General features: G+C 38.6%; 1 protein-coding gene across 2 annotated transcripts in view; it reads right to left on the bottom strand.

Moving 5' to 3' along the window:
* VTI1A (vesicle transport through interaction with t-SNAREs 1A) overlaps positions 1-27,160 on the bottom strand; it is a 267,123-nt gene that overhangs the window by 235,184 nt on the left and 4,779 nt on the right. For both annotated transcript variants that reach the window (XM_084265085.1, XM_084265086.1), the window contains exons 2-3: positions 24,061-24,119; positions 18,921-19,031 (exon numbers count right to left, since the gene is read on the bottom strand). In XM_084265085.1, coding sequence (XP_084121211.1) covers positions 18,921-19,031; positions 24,061-24,119 — 170 coding nt within the window. The remainder of the gene's footprint in view (positions 1-18,920; positions 19,032-24,060; positions 24,120-27,160) is intronic.

Here is a 27,160-nt window from a genome sequence, read left to right as displayed (position 1 = left end):
TTCATTCCATTTTATACCTTATTTCATTTTAATCCTTAGCTACTGTCCCCATACACAGGGAACACAACACTATAAAAACAGCCAGTTGTTTAGCCCTTGCCTTTGGTCCCTGTTGGCACACCACAGCTTCTGCTGGTCCAAAGAAGTCACTTGCTACCACAGTAAAACCACAATGATCAAATATATTGGTCATATATTCACAGGCGAGTGACAACGTAAGCTTGGGAACGAGACCTCTTTACGGGATCAATGCAGGCCACAATGAAAAACTCTGATTGAGCTGCCAACACCTGAAATAACAACAAGAGGCAGATAATGCACTTTTCTTTCTCTGGGCACATTCTTTGTCCCCCAATTCTGCCCACTGTGGAAGTCTTAAAAAGAAAAACCACCTGTCCTAGACCTCATGTGCAAAGAAGAAAACCCCATTTTTCACAGACACATTGATCACATTCAAATGTGTCTAAACACTAATGTATTTCCTCTCAAACACTTTCCTACAGTTTACCAAACCATTAAGATCCGAGCAATAAGATCCATCAGCCATCCAGTTAAACATCCTCTTAAAGGGACAACGTTGCTGATATAATCTTCCAGTCCTTCTGCCAAGTTTGCTACCACAAAGCACAGGGAGAATCAGTATGCTCTGTATCGCTAACGAGGAGGAAGCACTGATAAGAGGGACAACTGTCTCCTTTTAGAGATCTTGTTTCTAGCTGAGAACGTGGAAGCTTGAGCAGCTTTCCTTCCACTCCCAACCATCTGTTATAAAACCTAATAAAGGACAGTACTGCATCAGCAATTATTATTGATAAAACTGAAGTGATCTGTCACAACCCTCAAACCAGGATGTTTAATTTTTATCAGTCTACAGAGGAACTTACCCTTTCACAGAGCTGCTGACGAACAACAATCTCAATTGCTTGCCCCCACAAACACCCCTTCCCCAATATACAGCACATTTTATGCCAACAATCTCCCCTGAGTTTAACACCATTATCTACATTTTGGGGGGAGAGAGGAAACCTGACCTCATGCAGCATTTTACAAGGAAAGCCTAGAAGTCAGAGGGCATTAGCACAAATACTACAAAAATAAAATTAAGGAAAATAAAGCAGAGGGGGGGAAAAAAAATCCACAACCCAAAACACAATAGAAACAATACTTTGTGTTCCTATTTTAAGTGCCTCTCTCAATGCTATATGCATAGCAGCTAAAGGCAAGCTGGAAACCAGCCAGGTCCTGGCTGCCAGCAAAAATTTTGTCACCTCCTTTGAACATCTGAAGTATGTTTACCCAATAGATTTCATTAAATTACACTTCCATTAGGAAGCATACAATGTTGATACTCATCTCAAAGATAAAAGGGATCGCTAAGAGGCATGTCATCCTGCTCCCCAGCTGATTGCTATTTCTGGGCCAATCAAGGAAAGGAGCCAGAACAATACTTAGTTAAAAAAATGCAGCATCTCCCCAAGGACTACATACTAAGAGACTGCAGCTCCATTATCAAAATGAGCATATCATTAATGACAATACACATACAGTACGTTATTTTAATACAACTCATACACAACAAACAAGCTGTATTTGGGTCATTAGCTGAATTTGTAAAGCAGTATTTCCAAGGGTTAGAAACTCCTTATCGAGATAGGAAGTTTATAGGTTGGGGGCAGGGGGGAACAAATATTTTATACGATCCCAAAATACAGTGAATATAATAACCCTCTGCAGTTTGAAGTGCATTGTAGTAGCTAACAAAACAATAAGCTATTCAAACATACCTTCTCATTTTAAAGTAAAGCAGAAGTAATTTAAAACACCAGGCACTGTTTTGCTAAACATCTATGAGGGATAATGAAAGCAAAATGCCATTGATGCAGTTTATGCTGGATGTATCACCTTTTAAATTGTTATTACTGTACAGTTAAGAAAATGCAAAAAGGGACTCAAAGCAAATTTTACAAACATTTAAAAACAAATCTATAGCGAGTCCCACTTGCTGATTGTAAGGCAAGACACTGGGGAGGGATTAACACAAGAGATTCAAATTCACAAGTCTACTAGGACTGTTAAGCTGTTATCCTACAGTAGGCTGAGCCTTTCCTAGTGGAGAGGAGGAGATATCTCTGTCTCTGAGCATTGGTGTTAGATGTATGATGTTTACTGTGCTTCCTAATCTCCAATTCACATAACAGCAATAAAGGGAAGAGGACAAAACCATGCTAATTAAAACCCAAAGTAATAGGAAAAGGCTGGGAGGGGTTAGCTCTTTACAGCCAAGCTCTACCCAGTCCTTTTGCAGCAATCTGTGATTATTAATCTCTAAAAATATTCCTTGCTCAGTATTCTGCAATCTAGACTTCAGCCAATCTCTTTCAACATGCAGAAAACCCTTCGGTTTAGCCATATTTGACATATCATATGAACTCCAATTATCCATCTTTTTGCAATTAATCATCTCACAATTACATTTCCTGCACTTATAAGCATCCAGCTGGGAACCGAGTTTTAATCTAGGAAATAAAAAAAAAGGATTCAGGTTTCTAACAAATTACTTCTAATTAACCAGAACCTTTTCTAGTCATTCCAACCTAAAGACGCCTACAGCAAATGAAAGAATTTATTGTTTGCATTCCTAATGATATTTTAAATTTTCATTTAAATTTCCCCAATGAGTAACTTTCAGGAAATTCACTGCACTGGTATCTACTTAAACAAACATTCTGTTAAGCAGGAAATGCACAACAACAAAAAAACCTAGGGGAAGATAGAGAGAACTGATATTACACTGAGCAGAAAAGCTGCTAAATAAAGCTAAAGAGCCAGAACGCTAATTAATAGCAACTTCCAAAAGTACACTGGAGCGAGGCTGCCCAGGTCCTGCCAGAGTTATTGGGAATTTCAAAGCTGTGTTCCCAACTAACAGTTCAGAAATTAAAGGTTTGTTTTGGTTTGCTTTTGGTATTGGTGGTTTTTTTTCCAGGAAAAAAAAAAGAAAAAGGTCAATTCTACTGATACAAGGCAGCAATTTATAGTTTGTATAAAGGAAGTGGATTAAATGAAGCCTCCTAGTTAGATAGCTCAGGAAACTAAGTCAATGGCAGTTAAACATCACATGAAAGAGCTTTGTCCTACAACTTCCAGTGATTTCCCCAGGGAAAGATTTGGAGTAAGAACCATGCAAAACATGCTTACCGCGTGATTGGGAACTGCTTGGTACCGCAGGGAGGTAATATGAGGTAAGCATCAAATGCAACAGTTTCATTTACATTAAGTCTTATCAATTTTCTCCAACAGTTTCAGAAAGTCAATGCAACCATCTGACAGAATATGACTGTGGCAAATAAACTGTACCTTTCTTGGTCTTTCGACAGTCAAATACCAGAGAGTTTTCTGTCAATTATACACTATCGCAGATGTACATCCCAAATCTGTCCATCTAACTAACAGAAAGAAAACAATATACAGCTGAAAAGCATTCGTGAGATACCTGTAAGTAATACATAATATGTCAGTCTAACTGCAGAAATACCTCTGCTCAAAAGGTTGGTGCTCATTAATGCGGTATCAAAGTTTCCACAATACAAAACAGGACTGAGCTAATTGGCTGATTGATTCAACACCAAGTTAAAGTAGGTAATTATTCAGGAAAATAGTTATTTTTAATATACCTGAAGTCTTCCAAAACTATTAAACTTTATATGCCTGCACCAAACTCCCATTACTTTGACTTTGGTTTAGCTACCTCCACAGGCACTTTGAGAACACCAAAACCATTGGCACATTTTTGGTTTTATTTTTAACAGAGGTCCAGTTGTAACTGTGGACATCCTTTAACTCATTTACAGTGAGGGAAAAACAACAAAACCAGTAGCAACTTCCTCTACCACTACTAAAATTTAGCAAATTGTAATTCCTGCCACAACAGCAGCAGCTTGAACTCCAACAGTCCAGCAGCAGAAACCAATTAACACCAATCTCCCTTTCCCAAACTTCTGCTTAAGCTCTCTATCTGACACACAGAATACAGCACATTTGACAAGGTCTAAGGAAGGGGTGGATGCTCCTTGATGAGACTGACAGATACATTGTTAGCTATTACAGATTCAGTGCTGAAGCCACTCCCTCATTCTTGGAGATTCCAGCCTGAGAGTTGTGTGAAACATCATGAAATATCTACCAACACATTTCCAATCTACCAGCACACTTTCAATTGTGATAACGGAAGACCTGCATGAGGCAGCAGCAAGAACATGATGGAAAAGTTCATCTTAATTGTGACATCAGTCACCTAAAGGGAGTGAAATGCCTGGGTGACAGAAAGAAGACAGTGTGAAAGTGCAGCAAGTTTTTTCTTCTCAAAGTCTCTCACAAGAGTAAAATGGGACACTGAGAAACATAATTCAGACAGGCTACAGGCTTCAGCAGGAGCTGTGCTCACAGCTATCAGGGTCAAAACAGGCATTCCCATTCTGAAAGCGTAGCAAGATACTGGACATTTCAATGCATGCTCTAGGCCAGCACTACAAAATCCCACCAGCACTCCTCCACGCTGGTACACAAAAGAGCCTGCAACGCTCACCCAGACACTAGACCACAAGCATCCATGCCTAGGTGCATGATAGAAAATCATTACTGGAGCAGTTTGTATCAAGCTGTTTTAAAAGTCAGAAATACTAAGGGCAGAGAACTTAGAGGTGTCTTGGGATGTCTGGCTCAGTTGCACAGCTCCCAACATCAAGTTCAGGCCAGCATTTTATCAGAAGCCAGCTCAGCAAAGGCCAGGGCTGGGCAGGGTTGTGGGCAGCTGGGGAGCAGCATCTATGGCATCCCTGGAGCAGGGACCAACAGCCCTGAAATGGGGCCCTGGGCCATGTGTGGGTGGGGGAGGCTGCTCATGGCCCTGACCACCCAAAACTGGGAATAACTTTCGCAAGATTTGATATAAACTGCAGCTTGTGGAGGATGCAGAAAAAACACCAGGCAGATAACACATTGTGGATTTACATCACCACAGAGAAAACCGAGGTCAAGTCAGAAATATTCTGCATATGAAGCAACCCCGAATCAGCTTAAAGCCAAGGCCATATGTCTGTTGTTACAATAAACTGCTCAAACATTTTTTAAATAGTTTTACTGGTTTACTGCCCTTGAGTCACACTCAGAAGCCCTGAACCACTGGCAAGTCAGGAATGAACAGGGTGATATTGCAGAGTGAATCAGAAGGTAATAGGTGAACATGAAAAATAAAAAGAATTAGAAGAAAAAACACCCTCTCAGCTGTAGTCATTTAAGTAGGAACACCACAGAGAAAAGCTCTTAAGTGCAAATCTTTCTTATTGCAGCGTTACTTTCACTGGCACATGAAACGGCAATGATAACAGGCTCAAAAAAAACTTTGAAAATAAAGTTAAAAGATACATGTAACTTAAAACTAACATCTTTTCCTACACAGAAAGGTTAAATTGTGGGGTTGACATTTGCATTTGTTACGTTGTCAACGTTTCCTGCCTATCAGCCTATGTACAAACAATATCTAAAGATGTCATCTACATATTTATACCAAAGGAGTTTATGAACAAGACCTGTCAGTATATTTTAACACCTTTCCAAAACGTCAGCTTTCATCAGGTATAAACACAACATGTTTAATTTATTAGTTCAGTTTAATGGAAAAAGTTGACAATCATATGTCACCATAACTATTGATAAGGTAAATAAGGACTACAGGAAAACGTCAAAAAGTTATTAAAATATTTCTCAGCTTCCGAAATCAGATTGGATTTATTGGCTTTTCTCTGCCAATAAGCGCATCACACATTTTTCTTCATATGGCTATTTTTGAAGTGATGTGTCCAATGGTGAAGTTTACAGACAGAACGTAATTCTTGGAGAATTTGAATTCCATTTTGACTGTACTGGGCAGGGAAAAGGGCTTTGCTAAATGTTAAAAAAAAACCCCAACAAACCATAAACACACAAACTTGTTCACCTGTACGTAAACAGACCCCAAAGAGTTCTTCTTCTGATCTAAAATATACTAAGCCTGAATAAAAGTTAAAATGTAAGGCACAAAAAAACTTTGAATTCAAATCTGAAGTTGAGCAAAGCACCGCATCTTTTTCCACTTTCTACAGGAGGTGCTTGATTCAATTCCCTCAAGGGGAATGCTACTATCATAGATCCACCTTCTTGTTTATAACGGCAGGTGGACAACCTATTCCCACTTCTCTCTAGATACTTCCCCCAAAAAAGTAGCAGAGGGCAGCACATCCTCATCTCAAGAATTTCAACCTCTCCGCCACTCACATCCAAACACCTCATCAGGGAGTTGTTCCAGTCAGCCTGCAAGAGTTTGCTTTGGAGGGTCGGGGGAAACTACCTTATTTACCTGAACACAAGGATAAACTCCGTTATATAGATTAGTTCAAATACTCCTGTCCAGATCAAATGATGTCCACTAGCACAGAAAAGTTTAAAGGCACAGGGGAAACAGAGGACAGACTGTTCGTTGACAGCATCTCTCCATGCTGGAAGAAACTTTTCTTCTGCAGGTCTCACTCTACACCTCAGCATAACACATGGAGAAGAATGTGATAGTATGGTCATTTGACACTAGGGACATCAAGAAGTATTGCATGCTGTGGATGCTGATTTCTCAGAATACAGCAGACATGCTGCAAGATGTGATTGAATTTCCTGTCCTTCAGGAATTTCACTAAGTAGTGGAGCTTCTACATCAAAATCTCTAACACTGTAAGTACAGTTACTTAGATGAGGAATATTACAAGTACTACCCACTAATCCTTTGTGGATGTCAGAAATTTAGTGCTAAAGAACTTGAACACACATTGAACATGATGGAAAACCAGAGGATTGTTTTTTTTCTGTTCAAATGACATGAAGGTAAAAGAATGGTACATGATAACTGATCTTCATATACTAATCAAACTAACTGAAAAGGCAATTTCAAGAAGTCCAAACTTACTAGTAACCAGTTTCAAGCTACAGAAAGCATGCACCCTGGTTTTCTTTGTTTGAAATACAGTATGAAAATAATGGTGTTGCTCCAAAAGGATACATTTAACTACATAAGAAAGGGGAGCATCTTGGAGTTTTTCACCTATCATTTCTGCAGCATGTGATTTCAGGTATCATTGCAGAATGGATTTAACTCAGTTCTTGGACCAAACATCTGCACTTCAATATGGTTTAAAGTTGTCCGAAACACCAGCCTTTGGCTCAGACCCTTATTTCTGTGTTTTATGCACATCTGAAATGGAGTTTCCCTTTGTTTTCCTCAAAACCCAATTCTATTCAGACTCACATGCAGTTTAAGTGAGGAAAACTGGAAAATTCACTTCAAAACCACAATACTGCCAAACCAAAGACCACCACTGTACAGGAAGCCCTAGGTGGGAGAAAAGTCCTCAGCTAAGTCATTTTTTAAAACATACAAATGGCTGGCAAACTGGTCCTGTATTATGAGAAAACAGAACTCAGCAGATGACTTTAGCAACAGAATACTTTTTAGGTACAAGTTAAAAGTGAGAACTTTTAAGGTTTGTCCCAAAAAAGACAAGCAAAATGAGGAGGCAGAGGAGCAAATTTTCCTTATGCTCATCCTAAACTTCATGCATTTTAAACCAAGATCTCTAGAGGGCAGAAGTGCTGAGCCACCGATCTGCATTGCTGAATGCTGAACCTGTAGCTCATGAATGGAAAAAGGGGACCTTAATAACACGTTTGAAATTGACTCCAAGTATGGGTCAAAAGAAAGATGCAGCCCAGGTACCTTCAACTGAAATAAAGATCTAACAGGAGGACAACATGTCAGAAAGCGAAGAAAAGACAAAAGGAGCACTAAGGGCTTAAAAAGGCTGGGAAAGCGATTCAGGTTAGTAACCCCTAACTTAATCCTGACCTTTCTGTAACTTTTTGCCTTGATTTAGTTGACTGAACTAACTTTGTGGGAAGCTTACACAACTGAACCAGAGAGTCTGATTTCTCCTGAAGACTGGGCAGAAAGAAGAGGAAATCACATGGTCACTTGGAAGTATTAATAAGGTTGAATTACAAAACAATAAAAAATGCAGTCATTACAAATATAACATTTTTTTAAATTAAAAAATGCCTAGAACTAGTTAAGATCCTTTTTAACCATTATTAGTTTTACTCACAACCACATTAATCTTAGGGAAATTGTCAGTCGTCTTTAAGGATGCTAAAAACTGCAAAATATTAAAACCTGTCATTTCAAAGACAGCTGCTAATGAAACAACCCATAATACTGAAACTAACCTGTATTTCTTAAATAACAACCCAAAAAATAATCACAGAAACACATCAAGATAACAGCCCAGTTCTTTGCACAGTTCTATTTAGTACTCACTATCACAGTGCCAAAGAGCTGTTCTCATGGATGAGAAACACTTCTGTGCTACATACACCACAAAACAGGGACCCCTGTGTCAAAATACTTGCAGGTATATGTCTCAAAGTGCCATACAACATTATGAATTTAATAAGTTACTTTCCAAATTATGAAATAAGATAATTTGGTTTTATATTAATGCCATTATTCTCTTAAATCAAATATTAAATACCACTTTTTTCCAGGTTGGTGATTGACACTAGCAAAGATTACAGTTAGATTTAATAATGGCTCAAAGCCTTCTACTCATGTATCAGTGGAAAGGAAGGTGCTATCTTTGTAACACAGAGGCATTTTCCACCCACGGTCCAAGCCAAGACCCGCCAGACACAACACAAGCTTTTCCTTTGACTTGCCAGAGTTTGTATTTGAGTCTTCAGTGAGCAGGTACAAAGTCTGCAATTGTAATTCAGCGTTTTGCAAAAGCCTGCCTAACATGTTTCCATGCTGACCAGGAGGGTAAGTTGGCAAACACTACCCTTATTCATTCTAGCCTTAACTTCTCTGAAAATAAAATAAAATAAAAAACCCAACAAAGGAGATGTTGGAAAGTTATGGAGATTCAGAAATAAATACTAATGCCACCCAATGGGAAACAAGCAGAGCCCACACACCCTCCCCAATTTTTTTCTTATGCATGAGGCACCAAATATTTAGTTAGCAAAAACCTTTTATCATTAAACCCATCAGAAATTGTTCATTGTCTCTACAGCAGGGGAAACGACTGTCCTACTGCTGATCTCAGAAGCCACCTGCTACATTCTATTTCACTATCTGTTCTTTATATTTCTACTTAATTTTCATCGATCAGCTCTTTTACAAGTAAAACCCCTGTAGTATTTGCTAAATATTGGAAAAGACTTATTTTCCTAGCACTTGCAAAAGGTAGTCTATAAAAAGCAGATGAAAAGTAAGGGAGGTGCTGTGTTTGATCCACTTATTAGAAATGTGTGCAAGCATTAAACTTTCAAGTGTACAGCTGACAGATCCTCCAGCCTTTGCTGTGACTTCCTCCCCAGCTGGGTAAGGACAGCAAGTTTAGACAGACTTCGTGGCCAAGGACAACTTTTTTGTTGTGGTTTGTACAGCAGCTTTAAGGGACGCTGACTTGGAACTGCCTGCTAAATGGTTGCAGAATATAAACAAAAAGTTACCCAACAAAAGAACAGAGATATTTGTACTTTTTCCATAAACTTCACAGACTAAAGAAAGTTACAAGAAGGAAAAAAAAAAACCCAACCCACAAATACAAACCAGCAACCATTCTAATACACTTCCAGGTGCTTTTTTTTTTTGCTTTATATTCCTGCCATGCCAAGTCTTACACCAGAAACAAGACATCTCAGCTGCTCCTTTTACCTGCACCAGAGTCAGTTCCATAAAGTTCCTTTTGTCTTTACCACTGGTATGTTAAAAAGAACCAGCTTAGAGCACAAAATGGGAAGGTTTTATAATAGAGAAAACAGCCTAACAATGAGTGTCTTAATTACTACATAGCACTTTTAAGTGCTACATATTTAAGAAATTTAACATTTTTCAGAACAAATCAAAGTCTACCTACACAAGGAACTAGCGTGTTATCCAACACTGAAAACATCTGGATAGATATCTACTTTGTGTTTGGGTTAGAGTTTGGAGGAAAAGCAGCAGCAAAATTTACAGTTTTGGTTAAATTCAACTGTAATTTGTATGAAAAAAAACCCCAACTGAATGAGCTGGTTGATTTTCCTTAAGAAACCCTGACACTATCAAATTCATACTAACGCTTAAGCTCCTCACAAAGCCTTTTCAATCCATTATAGTAGCTTTCTTGAGAGAAAAGCCAAAACCAGAATTCAACGAAACTGCGTTTTCATTGCCCTAAATTTCAGTATTCCATGTTTGGAAATCTGAGGTTATATAAAATAAACTATGCAATACAGGATACTTGGTAACTTCCATTTCTTTTAAACCACACAAAAGTTAACACGTAACACCACTAAAGCAGCACTATGGAAAGCATCAGAAAATACACCCATCACTGTTTCTTCATGTTGCTTATTAAGAAATATATTTGCATTTACAGGAACGTTTAAATAGCACAGAAGAATTTTTACTATGCCAATAACATTACCATGAATTTATAGCCTGCCTCCTGCTATTGCATGGCAATGGTCTTCAGCAAAAAACATAACTAAAATATTATTAGTACAAGGAGCCTATAATGAATGTTACTATTTGTAACGTTTGACAGCTGTTTGACAACCAGACGTACATTCAGTTATGCACAGAGCTTTTTTTTTACACTCTAGCATTTGCCTATGATGCAATCAGGGTTTCAATAAGCATTTAAGTATGTCATGATCGTATAAAAATTTCCCCTTGAATTCTGATTGAGAAAATATGGAGATGAAGCACAAAACTCTGAAAGTTGGATAGAAATAACAACTTTTAACAGCAGTGCTTATATTTCAAGTTTCATTTCATGAAAGCAACAGAACCCAGCAAAGGAGGTGGAAAAAAAGCCATTAACCACTCATTTGCCAATCTAATTTTTGACATGGGACAGTTAATCAGTCACCAATAAAAAGTTTACCATTTACCAAACAGCAACTTCACCATAAAGGAAAGCTATTTTTGACCATGGCAATTAGTGTCCTCATGTTTCAAACACTAAATTCTATTTTCACATTAATTTTTAAAACTATGTGGCTTTAACTTAAAATAAACTGTACATCAAAAGAATGGAAAATAAACAGCCAGGAACACAATTTGACGAATTGGATTTATTTAGTTTATTTAGCTAAACAGGGTCCATTGGATCTCTTTAATAGGCTGACAGTTGCACTGGGCTGGTTAATAAAACATTCAACACAGTATCTTCAGCCAATATAGAAATGCAAATCCCACCAGAAATATTTTATTCATGAAACAGTAATTTCAGTTACTACCAAAGCAAAAAAAAAAAAAAAAAAAAAAGAGAGAGAGAAAAAAAAAAGAGAAAAAAAAGAAACAGGGAAAAAAGGGGGGGGGGGGGCGGAGGGGAGAAGAAAAAAGGTACTTGCTTTGCAAACAAACAGTGCCATCTAGTGTCATCCCCTGAACAAACAAATGAAGAAATCTGAAAAGGTCTGTAATTAATCCTTCCAGTGTCAAACCGGTACATTCTCCATATTTTTTATTTTATTATTTTTTTTACTTTAACAGTAGCACGTGTATCTTCCTATGTTGCAGCCAAACATAAATTAGTCTCAGTTTTTATTATTATTTTCAAGCCAAAAAGTACCAATTCACTAAGGGACTTTAGAGTTCAGTTCTAGGCTGAAAAGCAATCATGAAAAAATGATGGGGTTTTTGTTTGGTGTATTTCTCTTTTCTCAAGCTTGCCTGTTGTTTTTTTCTTGAAATCTTTATGTTTCTAAGTCATGATAGAAACCAAATCAAACTTCTACTTACATGACTGCAGGTGAGCAATACAAGGAAGGGAGAGTGAGGTACGCTCTGTTCTGCTTTATTCGTCATTGCATCCTACACCTATGCTCCAACTGCAGAATCTTTTTGACTGCTGCTAACAAAAGCATCACTTGAATAAAGTAAGACATGACAGAGAAAGTGAGAAATGATAAAGCTTTCCTCCTTCTGTCCCCCAAACCCAGTATTCACCTTCTGTATATGAAGTCACTTTACCCACCGGCTGGCTGAAAGTAATTTGGAGTGGACAGTGGTTCTTCTGCTGTCTGCAAACAGATTTAATTCTACTACATTAAGAAAGAGAAGGTTTAACATAAGAACAAATTACATGGTAAATGGACAAATGACAGTTCTCTACCTGCAAGAAGCTGATGAGGGCTGGCATCAGCCAGGTGAAAAAGCATGTTTAGTGAAAAAGGCAGAGCTGATGTCAGGCTGAACTTCTATGATATGCCTTAACACAAGCATGTAATATTTTTCTATAGTATTTTACAGAATGATTCCATTCTGCAATAGACCATTTTTTAGCTTTGTTTAATACAGAAACATTTTGTGTATGAAGGGATAAGAGAGAGAGGCATGAATGCTTACAGCACACTCTGAGTCAATATCCCTTTCATTCATAGCCCCCAGCCAGACACAAGAATTATCAGACTCACCAAATCACTTCCTGAAAGAACCTTTATTTGTAGTCACTCAGCCAAGTCTAGTGCTCCATAAACTGGTTTTTCTTAAAATCATGTGCATTGTCTATGTAGTCACTGACCCACTGTAGGATGAACAAACAGCATGCCACAAAACTCATCAGTCTTATTTCTATGTCTTAAAGGATAACCAACATCTCTGGAAAGACAGACACAGAATTTCCTACGAGTATCATGGTGAGGTTGGTTCAGAGAAAAATCTAGTTAAGGAATTAATTTTATTGACATTAAAATTTTGCTGCCTCGTTGCTCTTATCCAGCATATTTTCTCCTCACATATTGTGTTACAAGATGTATCTTACTGGTCAAACATGGGAGGATTATTTGTAAGCAATACCTACAGAATTGTAAAACCCAGAAGGTGAGGTGCCCTTCACTGGTCTGGCCTCTCAGGCATCTCAGTTTAAGACGATCATAACCCCTTAGGTTAACTACAAATTAAGCGTGATAGTTCCCATCTTTCACACTTTCCTCTAAGGAAAATCATGTCATCACTAGTAAAGTCTGTGGTGAAATAAATTTCTTTCTTTCTCTGTACATCTACATGAAACTGCAAAAATATTCTTAAGATATAAATAAATAAGGGCACATTTTCTACAGGGAATCTAAGTTAGACCACCTCTTAATCTTTTGTTAAAACTTTGGTTTAGGCCTTGAATGTTACAAAAAAAAACCCAAACCAGAAAGAACATTCTTTCCTGGGTAACTTTTCCCCAAATTAATATAGCAGCATTATAAATAAAGTCACTGCAAGATGTCAAATGCTTCTACCTTCTTCTACCACAAACAAACCAAGGTGGGGACACAAGTAAAACCAAACTGTAGACAAAGCAGGATTTTCCTCCGCAGAATGGGGGTTGGCCTAACATTCAGCAGCAGCCAAGGAGACAGATATCGTATCAGAAATTATTACAGAAGGAACAGAGAAAAAAAAAGCAGTGCCTCTGAGTACAGTGTAGAGGACTGATTACTTATCTCATGAAGGCAACAGTATCTCTAGAATGGCACAGTGAAGGAAACGTTCACAAAATGCTTTCTCAAAATTAGATTGTCTAAAGGACACATTCAGATATTTCAAATTCTTTCTTCTGAAACTTAATCTGTTCAATCTTGTGTGCATTAAAACAAATCCTCCCCAGTCCTGTTCAAAAGAGCTGTGCTACTCACACTGCAAAAACTAACCTGATTTCCAAAGTTTCCAATGTGACGGGAAGATCAGATTTTCATTCCAGGCACGTGTGCCAGTGTGCAGGGTGCATGTGCATACAGAACATCTACACATGGTGGGTTCCTGATCCTTAATAACATCATTGGAATACAACTCTGACAATATACACATCTGTCTCACAAACAGTTTGTGATTTTGCGACTGTAAAGCAATAATGCTTTGCTTTGAAAGTCAAAATAACCCAGCAGCAACAGATGAGTCTCTAAACATCTAGTTCAAAGGGGAAAACTAGGGAACATTCTGGCCATGAAGAGGCCACGAACTTGTCACTTGACAAGTGCCATTCATTAAGCTTATAGCCATACGAACATTTGTCTGTGTAGGTGACTGAACCTGAAATAAAGGTAGCAGCAAAAAGCAGACAGAATGCAACAGACACAACTGTAGCAGTCATTCAGATGAGCTCCAGACTTCAGTGGTACTTCAGTGTCACACAAAAGAGCCAAAGTCATCAAATGAAATTGCATTGTTTATCTCCTTCAATGCTTTTAAAGCTTGATGGTAGTTGCCTCTTTAACAATCACCTTAAACAGAGCCTGTAGGAGGTATGAAGGGTGGGTGTATATCTTCGCTATTGTTACATGTCAAACGCATGGAAAAGTTTAGTCAAGTTTTGTACAATGTCTCTATACACCTACAGCTTCTCCCCCTCTTTTTTTTTCCCTTTTTGGCTTTGAAGTTGTGGGTCAGAATAATGAAGATCAGCACCAATTCTGAACCTTTAAAAGGAGGAAGTGCCGTCTCTTGGATTGATAACAATCCTACCTGTAAAGTTTTCCTCTGTGCTGCCATGCCAGGATAGGGACAGTTCCTGTGCCTCCTCTTTAAAGTGATAGCTAATTTTTCTTGCTGAATATACCCAGCCCACTTTCCTTGTGTCACACTCATTTTTGTAATGGAAATATTACTGTGTAATACAGACTTACTGGGTTTTTTTATTTCCTCATCTGCTTGAGCACCCCACAGTCTATCTGTAAGCTTTTCAGGAAAACGCCTGCCTTTCCCTCCACCTTCACCAACCCCTTCCCACTTTTTAAAGGTGCCCTAACATTGAGTCAGTACACAGAAGCCTTGGGGTGAATCCTAATGCCAGCAGATAACCACACATTGCTGAGTTTATACACCTACAGTTGCACATGAACCAAGACAGATTCAGGTCAAAGTCTTTTACAAAATCTGGAAAGCCCTTTACCACTACATATCCCCACTGTTTAAAGATCACTGGCCATTTTGGGGTAACAATTAACAAAAAAAAAAGCAGCTTTATTTGAAAAGAACAAACAATACTTATAGTCCATACACTTAAAAGCCTACCAAATAAAAGGCCTTGTATTTTGGTTGTTGGGTTTTGTTTTTTTACATTCAGACCTTACTTGATGCAGGCAGCCACCTTGGTCATTCTACATCTGAAACAGTCGAAAACAAAATATTTACGAGGTTAAACCACTTAGTGGTGCATTGTTCGGAGCAGGAAAGAACCTGCTCATAGAATGAGTGTTCTGAATTTCAGGAACTCTGTAGGAGATGGTCCCAAGACATTAAATCAATTCGGAAAGCACAAGCATATGGTCTGCAACTCCACTTTGGGCCACAAGATAGAGCCATTACCACAGCCTCGGCAACCCAGCGAGCCTGGTCCTTGCAGGAGGAGCTCTGCCGCCCCAGCTTGGGACTAACAGGAGCAAACTCGGCTATTAAAATGCCGTACTGGTATAAACTATTGAAAATAAGCTCATAAAACCAAGATTTACATCTTTAAGTTGAAAAAGGCAGCATAAAGTTTAGTAAATGGGGTCATTTTGATGTGTTTACTGCATACAGCAAGCAAGCCTGGGACTTTCCCCTGAGGCGTACACAGCTTTTTTGCTAAGCAGCATCACTTTGTTTGCCCTATTCTTACACTTCGCCCCAGTGAGATGCTCCCCGTGAAAAACCGCACAGCCCCAAGGCACCCATCAGAAACCACCCCTGCCCTGAGTGGTGTGCATGCTTTGTTAATTTTCTCCATGCACAGTGCTACACTGAGTGCTTTTCATGAAAAAGTTGAGTTAGCCTTTTTTTCCCCCCCCACTCCCACTGTTCCTCTCCAAGAAAGGGGGGCCAAGATGGAGCAAGGTGGCTTTTTCCTCTCAGATTTGAATCAGGCTTGATGGGGCTCCGAGCACCCTGATCTAGTGAAGAAGTCTGTATATTGCAGGGGGTAGGACTGGACGACCTTTAAAGGTCCCTTCTAACCTAACACACTCTATGATTTAATGCAATTAGTGGGCTAACTACCCACGTGCAATCCAGTGCACGGGGTAGATGATGTTGCCTTCATACACACCTCTGGACTGCAGAGCACAAATGACTAACTGCAGGCATGACTCCTGATAAAAGGTCAGCAATGAAGGGAAATACATTTCCTATTTTCAACTGGTTCCTATTTGATTAGAAAGTTAGAGACAAACAAGCTCTGCTTGGAGTAACATTGGAAAGTTCAGCTGAACTAAGCTCAAATCAAACACTAAATATTTATTGAGATGCCACAGTGTACAGTAAATAACAAAGTTATGGTCCAGTGTTCTGTCATTTTCACACATATTGCCCAAAATCAAACAAACTCACTAATTAGATATTACATGGACAATGGTAGGGTTTGTCACATCCTTGTGGACAGCCACATACTTCATGTTTCCTTCTCCTAACTTTTTAATATGTTGCTGTGCTGCTTGGGTGAGGGCAAATTTTCCAGATGCTACAAGGCATACAAAGTACCACAAGATCAAAATTCATGTTCATCATGATGAATATAAAAAAACACCACCGCCAGTTCTGCATTCACATCATGTTTGAAATATATAACTTAATGAAAAAGACTCTATACTGAGGTATATAATTTTTCACAATTCATTTCACAGACATGATTTATTTAAAATGAAACACACACTTCAGGATGACTGAGAAATGCCATCTGCTCAGTGCACATGCTGCTTCCCACAGGAAGAAAGGCCAAATATAGTGAGGTCCAGCTGAGATTCCAACTTCATTTATAAAGAACACCACTTAACTTTGCAAGTTCATGTCTGCATGCCTTTGGGAAGAGCAGAGAGCTTTGACCAGCATACCTGTAAGCTGATCATAACCCAAAACTGCCAATATAATTTCCAGTTAAGAATTTCCTTTCATTCATAAAAGTGAATTAATTTTAAAAGTACTTGGATCTGCTTTCCTTAAAGGTCTGTTAAAGCTCTATCATTCAACTCTATGTACTTTGCTTACAGTCAAAAAGGTCACAACTCATTCAGAACAACACTAAGGCAGAACACTCTAAAGCACTTTAATTTCAGCAAGTATTTTCAACTTCCTACCTTCATTGGCCCTGTAGCTTATAAATGAAAACAACATTTTCTTTGCTTCTTCCCCTTCCCTCTTTGAACTCACAACTGAATCATTCTGTTACAGTTTCCAAGAAGTTGATATTTGACTAGAGAACAGTCCAAATAGATTCTCAAACCCTCACATAGAAACCTTCAAATATGTTAGTACTTAGCAAGTGGAATTATGTGGGAAATGTAGTTGCATCAACACTGTGTTCTACAGAACTGAGATTTTTTTCTAAGTATAGCTGTTGTTTTCTTTGCTTCATCCCTCAAGTCTACTTTCTTTCCCTGATTTTCTGCTGAATGCCATTCTTGGGCTTTTGTTTTTCCCCGTTTTTTACAATCCTTTCCTTCCTCTTTCTTCTGTTGTGTTTGCTCCTTTGCACTAAGCACAAACTCACATTCTTCCTATGCTGTAACTCCTCGTGCTCTGACACATTCCTTCCACGCATGTTCGTTTCTCCTCTTCCATAAAAAGCGTCCAGCTCAGAACTCTCCAATTCCCTATTGCTGGGGCACATGGAAGTACCAATTCCCCCATCTGCAGACATAGATTAATAGGCCAGCAACAAATATATGCTGACTGGGAGTTCTCCCACATCTGAGAAGATCACTAGCACTCGCTGATGGTCCAGAAATGGGTCTCTTGGAAGCCACTGTTTAGCCAGTACAGCCACAGGCACTTCCTACAGGGAAAAGGCACGAGATTGTCTCAAAATTTTGTGCAAGTGTTTTTATCCTAACATTCCTCAAACTTCATAAAATTGCAACCATCTTCCAACTAATACATTTTTGTGCAACTTCTCCATCTTGGCAGAAGCACAAAAGAGTGACAGTCAGCTGGATTTCTTGGCTGCAGGTATAAACATTGACTCCCCTCCCCTAAAGGAATAAACTGCCACTGGCAACCCAAGAAAATTCACAGTTCTCCAGTGACTAGAAATTACTGCCAACAGTTATTTCTTTCTCCCTACCCTGGAGGAACTGAGCTGCTGCCAATTAACATAACATTTTCCTACACTTTGCAATGCCTTTGAACTTTTTCAGGATTTTAAAGGGAACAGTTTTGTCTTCATGTAAATCTCTTCAGTGCAAATCCTAGTCACAAAAAAGGACTGATAACTGCAGGAGAAGCTCCTAGACAAGGGAATCTTGTTAGTTTGCATCCATTACTTAAAATGTAGTATTTATAACTGGTTTATACAAAAGCCAAGAACTTCGGTGCAATGGAAAAGAAATCACAGAGACTAAAATGAAGCACACACAAGAGAAACTATATTAAAAAATTCCATGGATTGGAGATTATATTGCTTTTCATGTTACTGCCCACATTACTACAAGCTGTCTTAATGAACTATTATTTTCCACTCAGACTATATTTATGTTATAACTTCAGTATTAATTTGGATGTTCTACCAGTCACTCCTTGAGAAATAGAATAAAAACCTGACTATTTTTCCTAAAACATGAACACTCACAATCTTTAATGGCACAGAAAGAATTCAGATCCAGTGCAAAGGGACAGAAGGCTAGCAACTTGAATATCAGTGTAAGACTGCTACATAAAGAAAAGCTTCTCTTCCTCAGTTTGCTTTTCATCTGTCTGTAAATACAGCATGATGCACTCAGAACTCAACACTTATACTAATCACAAATACACTCAGTTGCCTGAATAACTGTGTTATTATATTAAAAAACAGTCATATAGATGCCTTCTTTAGGTAATGTTAAAAACTCACAAAATCAGCTTCAAGTTTTCCCATTTCTTGTTTGTAGCTTCTCATTCGACTGCTGTACATGCCTCGGCTTTGAGGTGGGATCTCTCGAACCTCAAGTTCCATCTGCTCAAGCTAGAAAATACAGACAAGACATGTAAATCAAAAGGGTAATGAAAGGAAAGATAAATTTACCTAAATTGTTCATAAGTCATAAGAAATATTCCTTCTTTATAATGAAAAATGGTATTCTGCAATATATAAACCATTTATCAAAGTCTTTAAGCAGCTGTAAGTCAACAAACAAGTGCCAAGACCAATACTATTAACGCTCACAAGGAACGATCCTAGTCAACACATTTCTGGATTTCAATTCCAAATGTGATAAACACGTTTTACTACACAAAAAAAAAGTAAAACCAAGGTTAAGTAACTTCCTGCATCTAGCCATGTGGTTTTGGAAACCCTTGGCTGAAAAGGGTATTTGTTTTTATACACACTTGTATACATACATATACACACAGATATGTGTGTGTATATGTTTAAAGTTTTATTTACCACCACCCTCTATGTTTAATAACATATTTCTTGTTCTTTTAAATACTGCTTATTTGGCAGAATTACAAAGCCTGAACTGACTGCCTAAATCTACATCCCAAATCTGTATGTAGGTATATTAAATAGCTGAATTTCAAGGTTAAATGACAATATTATTCAAAAACATGTATGCAGTCAAATCCATTAAAATGTCAGAGACAGAATTTATCTTTCAAAAGCTTTTTCTACTTATTCTTGCCATGCAGAATACTAAGGGGCCTGAAACACAAGAATATGGCACGGAGGTATAGAAAATCAAAAGGAGTTATAAACCAGGGTTGAGCTGCCTGCTAATTACCTGCCTGGTCATGGAGCCTCCGCTACATGGTGCTGTCTGTTCAGAAATTTTATTCTGCACAGTGCACAGCAGGAGAACCCCTCAGCCACTTTTCAAAATCATTCCAACTTACTCCAAAAAGATGAAAGAATGCCTCTCCTTGTTTGTTGCAGACACCTGAAACTATTTACTCACCTCCTACCGATCTCTGCTGAGCAACATGGCCTTGGAATAGAAACACCTTTCAATTAGGATCCCAAGCTGCTTCTTACAGGTCTTCACAGGGGACAGTTACAGTTTATCCCTATGTAATCACTTGAGTACACTATGAAATTTCATCCTCATATTGTATGAAAAGCATTTGAATTTAATCAATGGAATTACCAGATACTTAGAAGTCATTCCGCCTGATCTATTCTGATTATACAAAATGATATTCAATAATAAAGAGTAAAGCAGGCTTCAATTAAATGGTCAGTAATGACTTGAAACATAGAAAGCAGTGCCTAATTCCACACAGTTCTCTGACTTCAGGCTTGCTTAGCTTTCCAAAGGGATATTATAAATTAAACCAATAGCTGGAATTAATAACTTCTTATCAATTTCATCTCAATATATTTGACATCAACTGTTTTATAAACATAGAAAGAAACCCCCTACTATACATATATACAAGGCCAGAATATTTTATTGATGCCTCAATTCTTATCTATTATATAAAAATGAAACCATGTCCCAGCAAATACAGAATTTGCATGAGATCACGGTCCATGAAATACAAGACATTCATTCCCAAGAGTCAGCATCAGAGAGTGTAAGGTCCAATACACAATGATGCAGCACACATATTTAGGCTGACCAACAACTAGCATTGGGGTGTTTTTGTCATCAGATGATTAAACAAGGTACATTTTGTGGCTGGCTGATAAATTCCGTGCAAAGTCATGCAGACACTAGTGGTCCAAGCAGGTGTCAACCTACATGCGAACGAATTTAATGTACCTTTCAGGCCTCATTTTGTTGGTCAAAAAAATCTGATTTTTCATATACAAGTAAAAAAAGAGCTAAATTCTGCTAAAAACTAAAAATAGCCTGGCACTTAAGTCTCAGAACATCTGTAGAAGTTCAAATTTTCTTCAGAAAACCTAAAAGCTCAAACTTCCATCATTGCTTATGCCCACACTTGCCACCACTGTGCTGAAGCCGAGTATCTTAGCACTTATCTCAGCCAAATTCATAAACCAGACCCCATCCTTACAGCTCCTCAGGCATTTAACCAAGTAGCTTTGCTCCTAACGATCCCCAGTACAATCCCAGCACCGAATACAGCTTAAAGCTGAGCAGCCACTGGTATTTCCATTGAGAAACACAAGGTAAAGTAGTGTTAATTATGTTGTCCACTGAAACTCGAAAATAATAATAATAATTACAGGTGTTATTACTATAACTTTTCTACATGGAAATTGCTCTGGAGAGTTACTAGTTTTTAAGAAAACTGTAAATTTTGCTATTTATTTTTGATTCTAAAGTCCTGGAATTGAAATAGAGAACTAGATTTTAAAACCCCAAGTGTCTAAATAAGAATAACATACCATTTGAAACACTAAATTTGCATGCATTATTAAAAAGCCAGGTGTCTAGGTAAGAATAACAGAGTGTGGTGGTTCAACCCCAAGAAGTGGCTGAGCACCACCCACCACTCACTCCAGAAGGAGAGACAGAGCCTCCATGGGTTAGGATAAGGGCAGTTGACTGACAAAAGCACTGTGAAAGTGGAACAATAACACCCAATCACATTCACACCCGATGATAACACAGAGTACCTTACAGACAGGATGATTACAGAGCACTGCATGATTCAAGGGCCAACCTGGCCACACTCAGAATGCTCTGGAGGCACCCAGGGGTGCCTCTCCCCAGCCAGCCCCTTTTATGGGGGACTGATGTCAGGTGATGTGGAAACAGCCCGAGCTAACTCAGCTCACCTGGGCTGGCTGCTCGGGGAGGGTAACTCTGGCCTGGCCACAACCAGGACACATAGCATTTGCAACACAACAATTTTGTGATGCATTCCTCATAAAACATAAAGGCAAAGTTGTTGTTGTTTTTTTTTTTAAAGCAAAATTTCACCCAGAAATGTTAATTCCAGTTTTTCTAGCACGTGCTAGATTTTACACTCAAAGAATTCCCCTAAGGTTATCACAACTTTCACCTTTCTTTAAAATCTGGTAAAAATAACATTCAGATAGTCCACACAGGATGTGGAATGACAGGATTTCTCTTCAGAGAACTCTTACTCAGCAGCTCTGGCTGGAAAAGGCAGCCTGGGAATCTGAACCTTTTGGTGTCTGTTCAGTACATAGATAGAATCAATTACAACGATTTTCCCAAACAAAGCAGACAGTGTTTTAAAACAATCAATGGTTAGGCGATGGGAATAAATTATCCCTACAATAATATTTATAATACATGAGTGCTATTTCCTAGCCAAGCAGGAAATAAAACAAAATCCTCTAAATCCAACTTTGACTACTCAAGGCAACAAAGCAAACCAATGTATGAAAACCATCAGTAGTAAGGAATTAGGTTTATTGTGATTTTCTACTGTAGTCTTCAGTTTAAAAGAGGATCTATTTAATCAGTTTTCTTATTAGCAGGTTTGTCCAAATTGATTTTTAAACCCAAGCCTTGACGTTAATCACAAGCATGTTAGGTAATTGCTTAAAGCCAATAATTGAATTAAGCACCTGTCTAGGAGCATTAGCAACAAGATCTAAAACAAAAGCGTGAAAGAAATGCCAGTACTTTAAATGAAGATCATCATTAGGATAAAAGTACAGATACAGGATTTAATTTTGAATATTATAATAAATAACAAATTTAGATGATAATTTTTTGACATAAGGAGAGACATAATGAGCCATTAACTCAATTTCTGTTCCTTCCAATCTTACTTCGAGTAGAAAACCAAATTTGAATGACTTTTCATCAGACCACACATGCTATGCTTTCACTGTAGTGCTATCCTTTTTTGCCCTATCAAGCTGTAGTGACAAGGAGATGAAAAACATTTCCAGGTTTTTCCTTTCTTTCAGCTCTTTGAATCAAAAGGCCTTAATATATCTTCAGAACATCCTCAAGAGATGGGACAGTAATTTTACTGTGTTTCTCACTGAGAAACCCAAATGAGAGATGTTAGTACTTGTCATCCTCACAGGGTAAACCTGCAGTGGAGTCATTCCAAGATTCAGCTTTCCTGGATGCTATTCCAATGTTCTGGTCTACACCAGCAATTCTCAAATGAAAACCACCAAGTATGTCAACAAACACTCTAAAGATCTTTTTCTTCCTATGCCACTTCAAAAAATGCATTTCAGTATTACTGTTTAGGTAGCAACCAAATCACTGATTCAAATTGCTCAATTATAAAAACTTTTGAGCTAGAAAAACTAATTTCCTTTCCCTGTCCTGACAGATTTCTGACACAAGATAAACCAATCTCATTTACAAGCAATAAACAAAAGCAATTTCAGGCAAGGAACTACTGGTTATGCAGGGGGGTGGGGGGAATAAAGTAAAATAAATAAATAAATCTCAATCTCAACTGTCACCAGCACTTTTGCTCACTTACTCCACCTCTACAAAACTTTACTTTTATACCCCATCCAGATGGAGGACATGACAGGTTGTAACTGGCAGAAATGTTATAAAAACTCACCGTTGATTAACACATATTGCTTTCTGCTGTCAGTGCAGACCACTGACACTTGGTTAACATCTACTCTTCCCAGAGCAATAATCCACACTACCGTTGCCCCCTGACCTCAAACACCTAATTACCATTATGTCTCACTTCTTAAAAGACAAAAGAAGATCTACTGTTCTACAAGACAGATTAAATCAAATAGATACATAGATTCTACCAGGAGGGGAAAAAAACCCCAACCAACACCCCCCCCCCATCACCCCCCCCATCACCCCCCCCCCCCCAACAAAAAACCCCAAACAGTCCAGGTGTGTAAACAAAATTCCTAAAGTAAAAGACCTCATTCACAGGTCAAAGCCAGGAGCAGACTACACCAGTAATACAAACCTTATATCACAAGATTAACAAATGATACACTCCTCTTAGGTATTTCATATCCTCAGACAAGACCTATTTCAAAAACAGTATTTCATTTTCTATTATAAGCATTTTTAAGGCCATCACATGTGTTAAATGTTACTACTAATGGTTCTATCAATTTTCCCCAGGAATTTGCAGTTAACATATGAAAAGCCAAAACCTACCAGTTCCCTTGCTTCTTCGAGCTGTTTCTCAACATTTGCAACCATCTGCTTCTTGTCATCTGAAACAGAATTGTGAAAATACCAATATAATTGCGCTCTTGCCATGAAAGAAAAATACACCATTTCAAAAGCTGATATGTATCAGTTAAAACTGACTTAAGGGATTTATCCTCTGTGATACCATCATGCACTATGATACCTACATTAGTAAAAAAAGAAAGAAAAAAAGATTTAAAAAGAAAGAGGTTGGAAATCCTTGAAGTTTTCTGCTTTGTTATGCAGCATTTGCTAGTTAGGAAAGCAGTTACAGCTGGTCCAGGTGTAGGAGTTATGCCTCTGCAGGCACTTGCTGGGTGTGTACAAATGTGTGAGAACACACATACTTAGGCCAAATAAAAAAATAATTTAAAAAAAAAAGGTATAAGATCAAAGGCTTATGCTATTTATTTGCAAAATATGAGCTGCAGAAAACCAGGCATCCCACTTATAATGAATCCAGGTACTGAAGAAAAGTAAGGTTTGTATTTCTCTGCTCCGATGCTGGGTCTAGAATTCTCTTTATTCTGCTTTGACAAACAAAATGAAATGCCATGGGAAGTACAAGATAAGCCCTACTGCCCTCTGTGTTCTAGTAGCAGTAAAAAAGTAAAGTAATAATAAAAGATGAACATTTTTAAAAATTAAAATCAGTTATGAACTACAGGTAGCCAGGTTCCCCAACAAGTCTATATCCCAGTTAGAGAGAGAACATTCAACTCTCTACCTTCCTCTAACCATCAGGAAGGGAACCCAATATGAACTGAGAACAGACAGCCAGTGTCACATTTGCCAAACATTCTAGTTGCTTGACCACTTGGTTTGTTAGAGCATGAAAGGGGATTGATTTTCTGAGGAATATTCAGTCATTGTTCAGGGGCTGCAATATTTTAGTATTTTAAATTTGCACCAACTCGTGTCCTTCTCATGGCCACATCCGCCGTCCTTGTGACTGTAAATCCACACCTTGTCTCAACAGGGCTAGCAACAAAACTCTGAACATGCAATCCCTTTGCACCACTTAGTTTGAAAGCAAAACCATGGTGAGAGATCCGTGCTGGTGGTGTGGCTGCTGAAGCGGATCGAAAGCGAACTGCACAAAAGTCTCTCCAGTCATTGCTCCTCAGAATGACGATAGGTAAGGCTCGGTGGGCACAAGAGACTATTGAGTTTCTTTGGGCTTCATGGTTTTCTTTCTTAGTCTGAATTCCTTCACTTTTCTTCTACATGATCTCTTCATATCTTAGAATTGACACATTAAAGACCAAAAGGGACTAACTGATGATCTCCTTTGACCCTCTACATGCCACAAGCTACTGAATTTCCAGGCATATAGCTTCTCACAGGCTGAAACACGGTATTTTTGAGCAAACTCAGTTTCACAGGCAGGAATCAGGGGATGCTGATGTAGCAACCAAAACCCAGAATTTCTGCCATATAAAGTAAAATATGCTTTTAAAATAGCAATCCTTGAAAGCGACAGAACCACTGTGAAAGGACTATATTGCCACACAGCTTTTGGTGAAGCATCCCCAGTATAAGACAGACATGTTTCAGCTGAGCACTGCCACTGGCATTGTACAGCTCTCTGCATTGTACTTGCATAGGCCTGTCCATCTATCTTCTCATTTACCTAAGCTACTCTACACTCTCATTTAAGGACACATAAACATCATGATCTGTCCTTCAGTTACACACACTGAAGCTCTGCCTGCAGAGAGGATCATGTTCAGGATCATCTTTCCACCCTGCAGATAATGCAGAGATCTTGGCAAATAACCAGCTATGCAAAGGACTAGAAAAGCTGTCTTCTGAGGATACAACAGTGTGTCAGCAAGACATAGCTAGAACAAAATCTCAAAGATCACTGAATCCCTCTAAGTAAAGAACTCTGCCAGTGACACAAGCAAGAAGTTAAGAGCTCATCTCTAAATCCACACTCACTCCCCCCAACAAAACTTCCCTTCGTATCCTTGAAAGAGGCCCAACCTTTCACCAGGTATTTCTCTCTACAAAGCTAAAGCCATGGAGAAAGAGCATCTTTCTTGCAAACCCAGAATTCATGTTGCCACATCTGGTGGATTCTACCACAGCAGATGTAGGTCATGTTCATTTCTGTGCAGCACTTCCAGTTGACTGCAATGTCCTTCTTCCCCACCTGGTTCTCATAGCACCCAGGCCAGAAAATGTAGTGGTTAGTGATTTATCTTCCTAACATAACTAAACCCAAACAGGAGAATCTGACGCTTGTTTGCCCACACATTTCAGTTCTCCTACCCAGCATCCCAAGCACCTCTGTTCTTTCCATCATTTGGAAGGACGCAAAACGATGACAGATGAAAGGAAAAACAATTTAAGGTATAAAACACATAGTATCATTTTATTGAAGATTAAATAAGATTTTAAAATATAGCAGCAGCAAATAAATGCACTATAGCAATTTCAGTTATTTCCCTGAGTTTTACTGGATTACAATTTCCATACAAGTTAAATAACCAGAAAAATAGGATATAAAGTTGGGGTTTTGGGCAAGGTACCAATTCTTTATGTACTTGTGATTACAAGAACTAGGTAGTGCCCCACCAACCAGTAATATCTTACCTACCCACAGAGACCTTTGGTACAGAAAACTCATTAGTACACAAGGAGGTCTGGCTGAAATGGCTCCCATAAAATTCAGGAGATACTCAAATGGTCTTCAATAGTTAATTAATTAAACTTTAACACAACTCCAGAGTTGCATTTGAACATTGTCTCAGATTTATCAATACATAATCACGTGGGTGGTGACCACAGCAACTGCTTGGAGCAAGGCTTACTGACAACAGGGCTTCGTTGTTCTTTCCAACAGATGTGAGCAGGCACATGGCAACATCCCAGCAGCAGTATCTTCACGGATTTCCAGCAAAGCAGCTGAACTCCTGCCAACTGCAGATCCTCTAGGACACCACACAGTCCCCAGAGCAAGAAGGGATGGCAGAATCCAACAAGGTCACTTTGGTAAGGAAAAGCAAGCTTACCAAAGTGGAAGTATCACCCACTTGGGTTTTGCTTCCCTCTCTTC

Source organism: Gallinula chloropus, assembly GCF_964237585.1.
Source record: "Gallinula chloropus genome assembly, chromosome: 5".
Lineage (NCBI taxonomy): Eukaryota > Metazoa > Chordata > Aves > Gruiformes > Rallidae > Gallinula > Gallinula chloropus.
The sequence above is the reverse complement of the archived record's forward strand: the minus strand, read 5'-3'. Positions and strand labels throughout refer to the sequence as shown.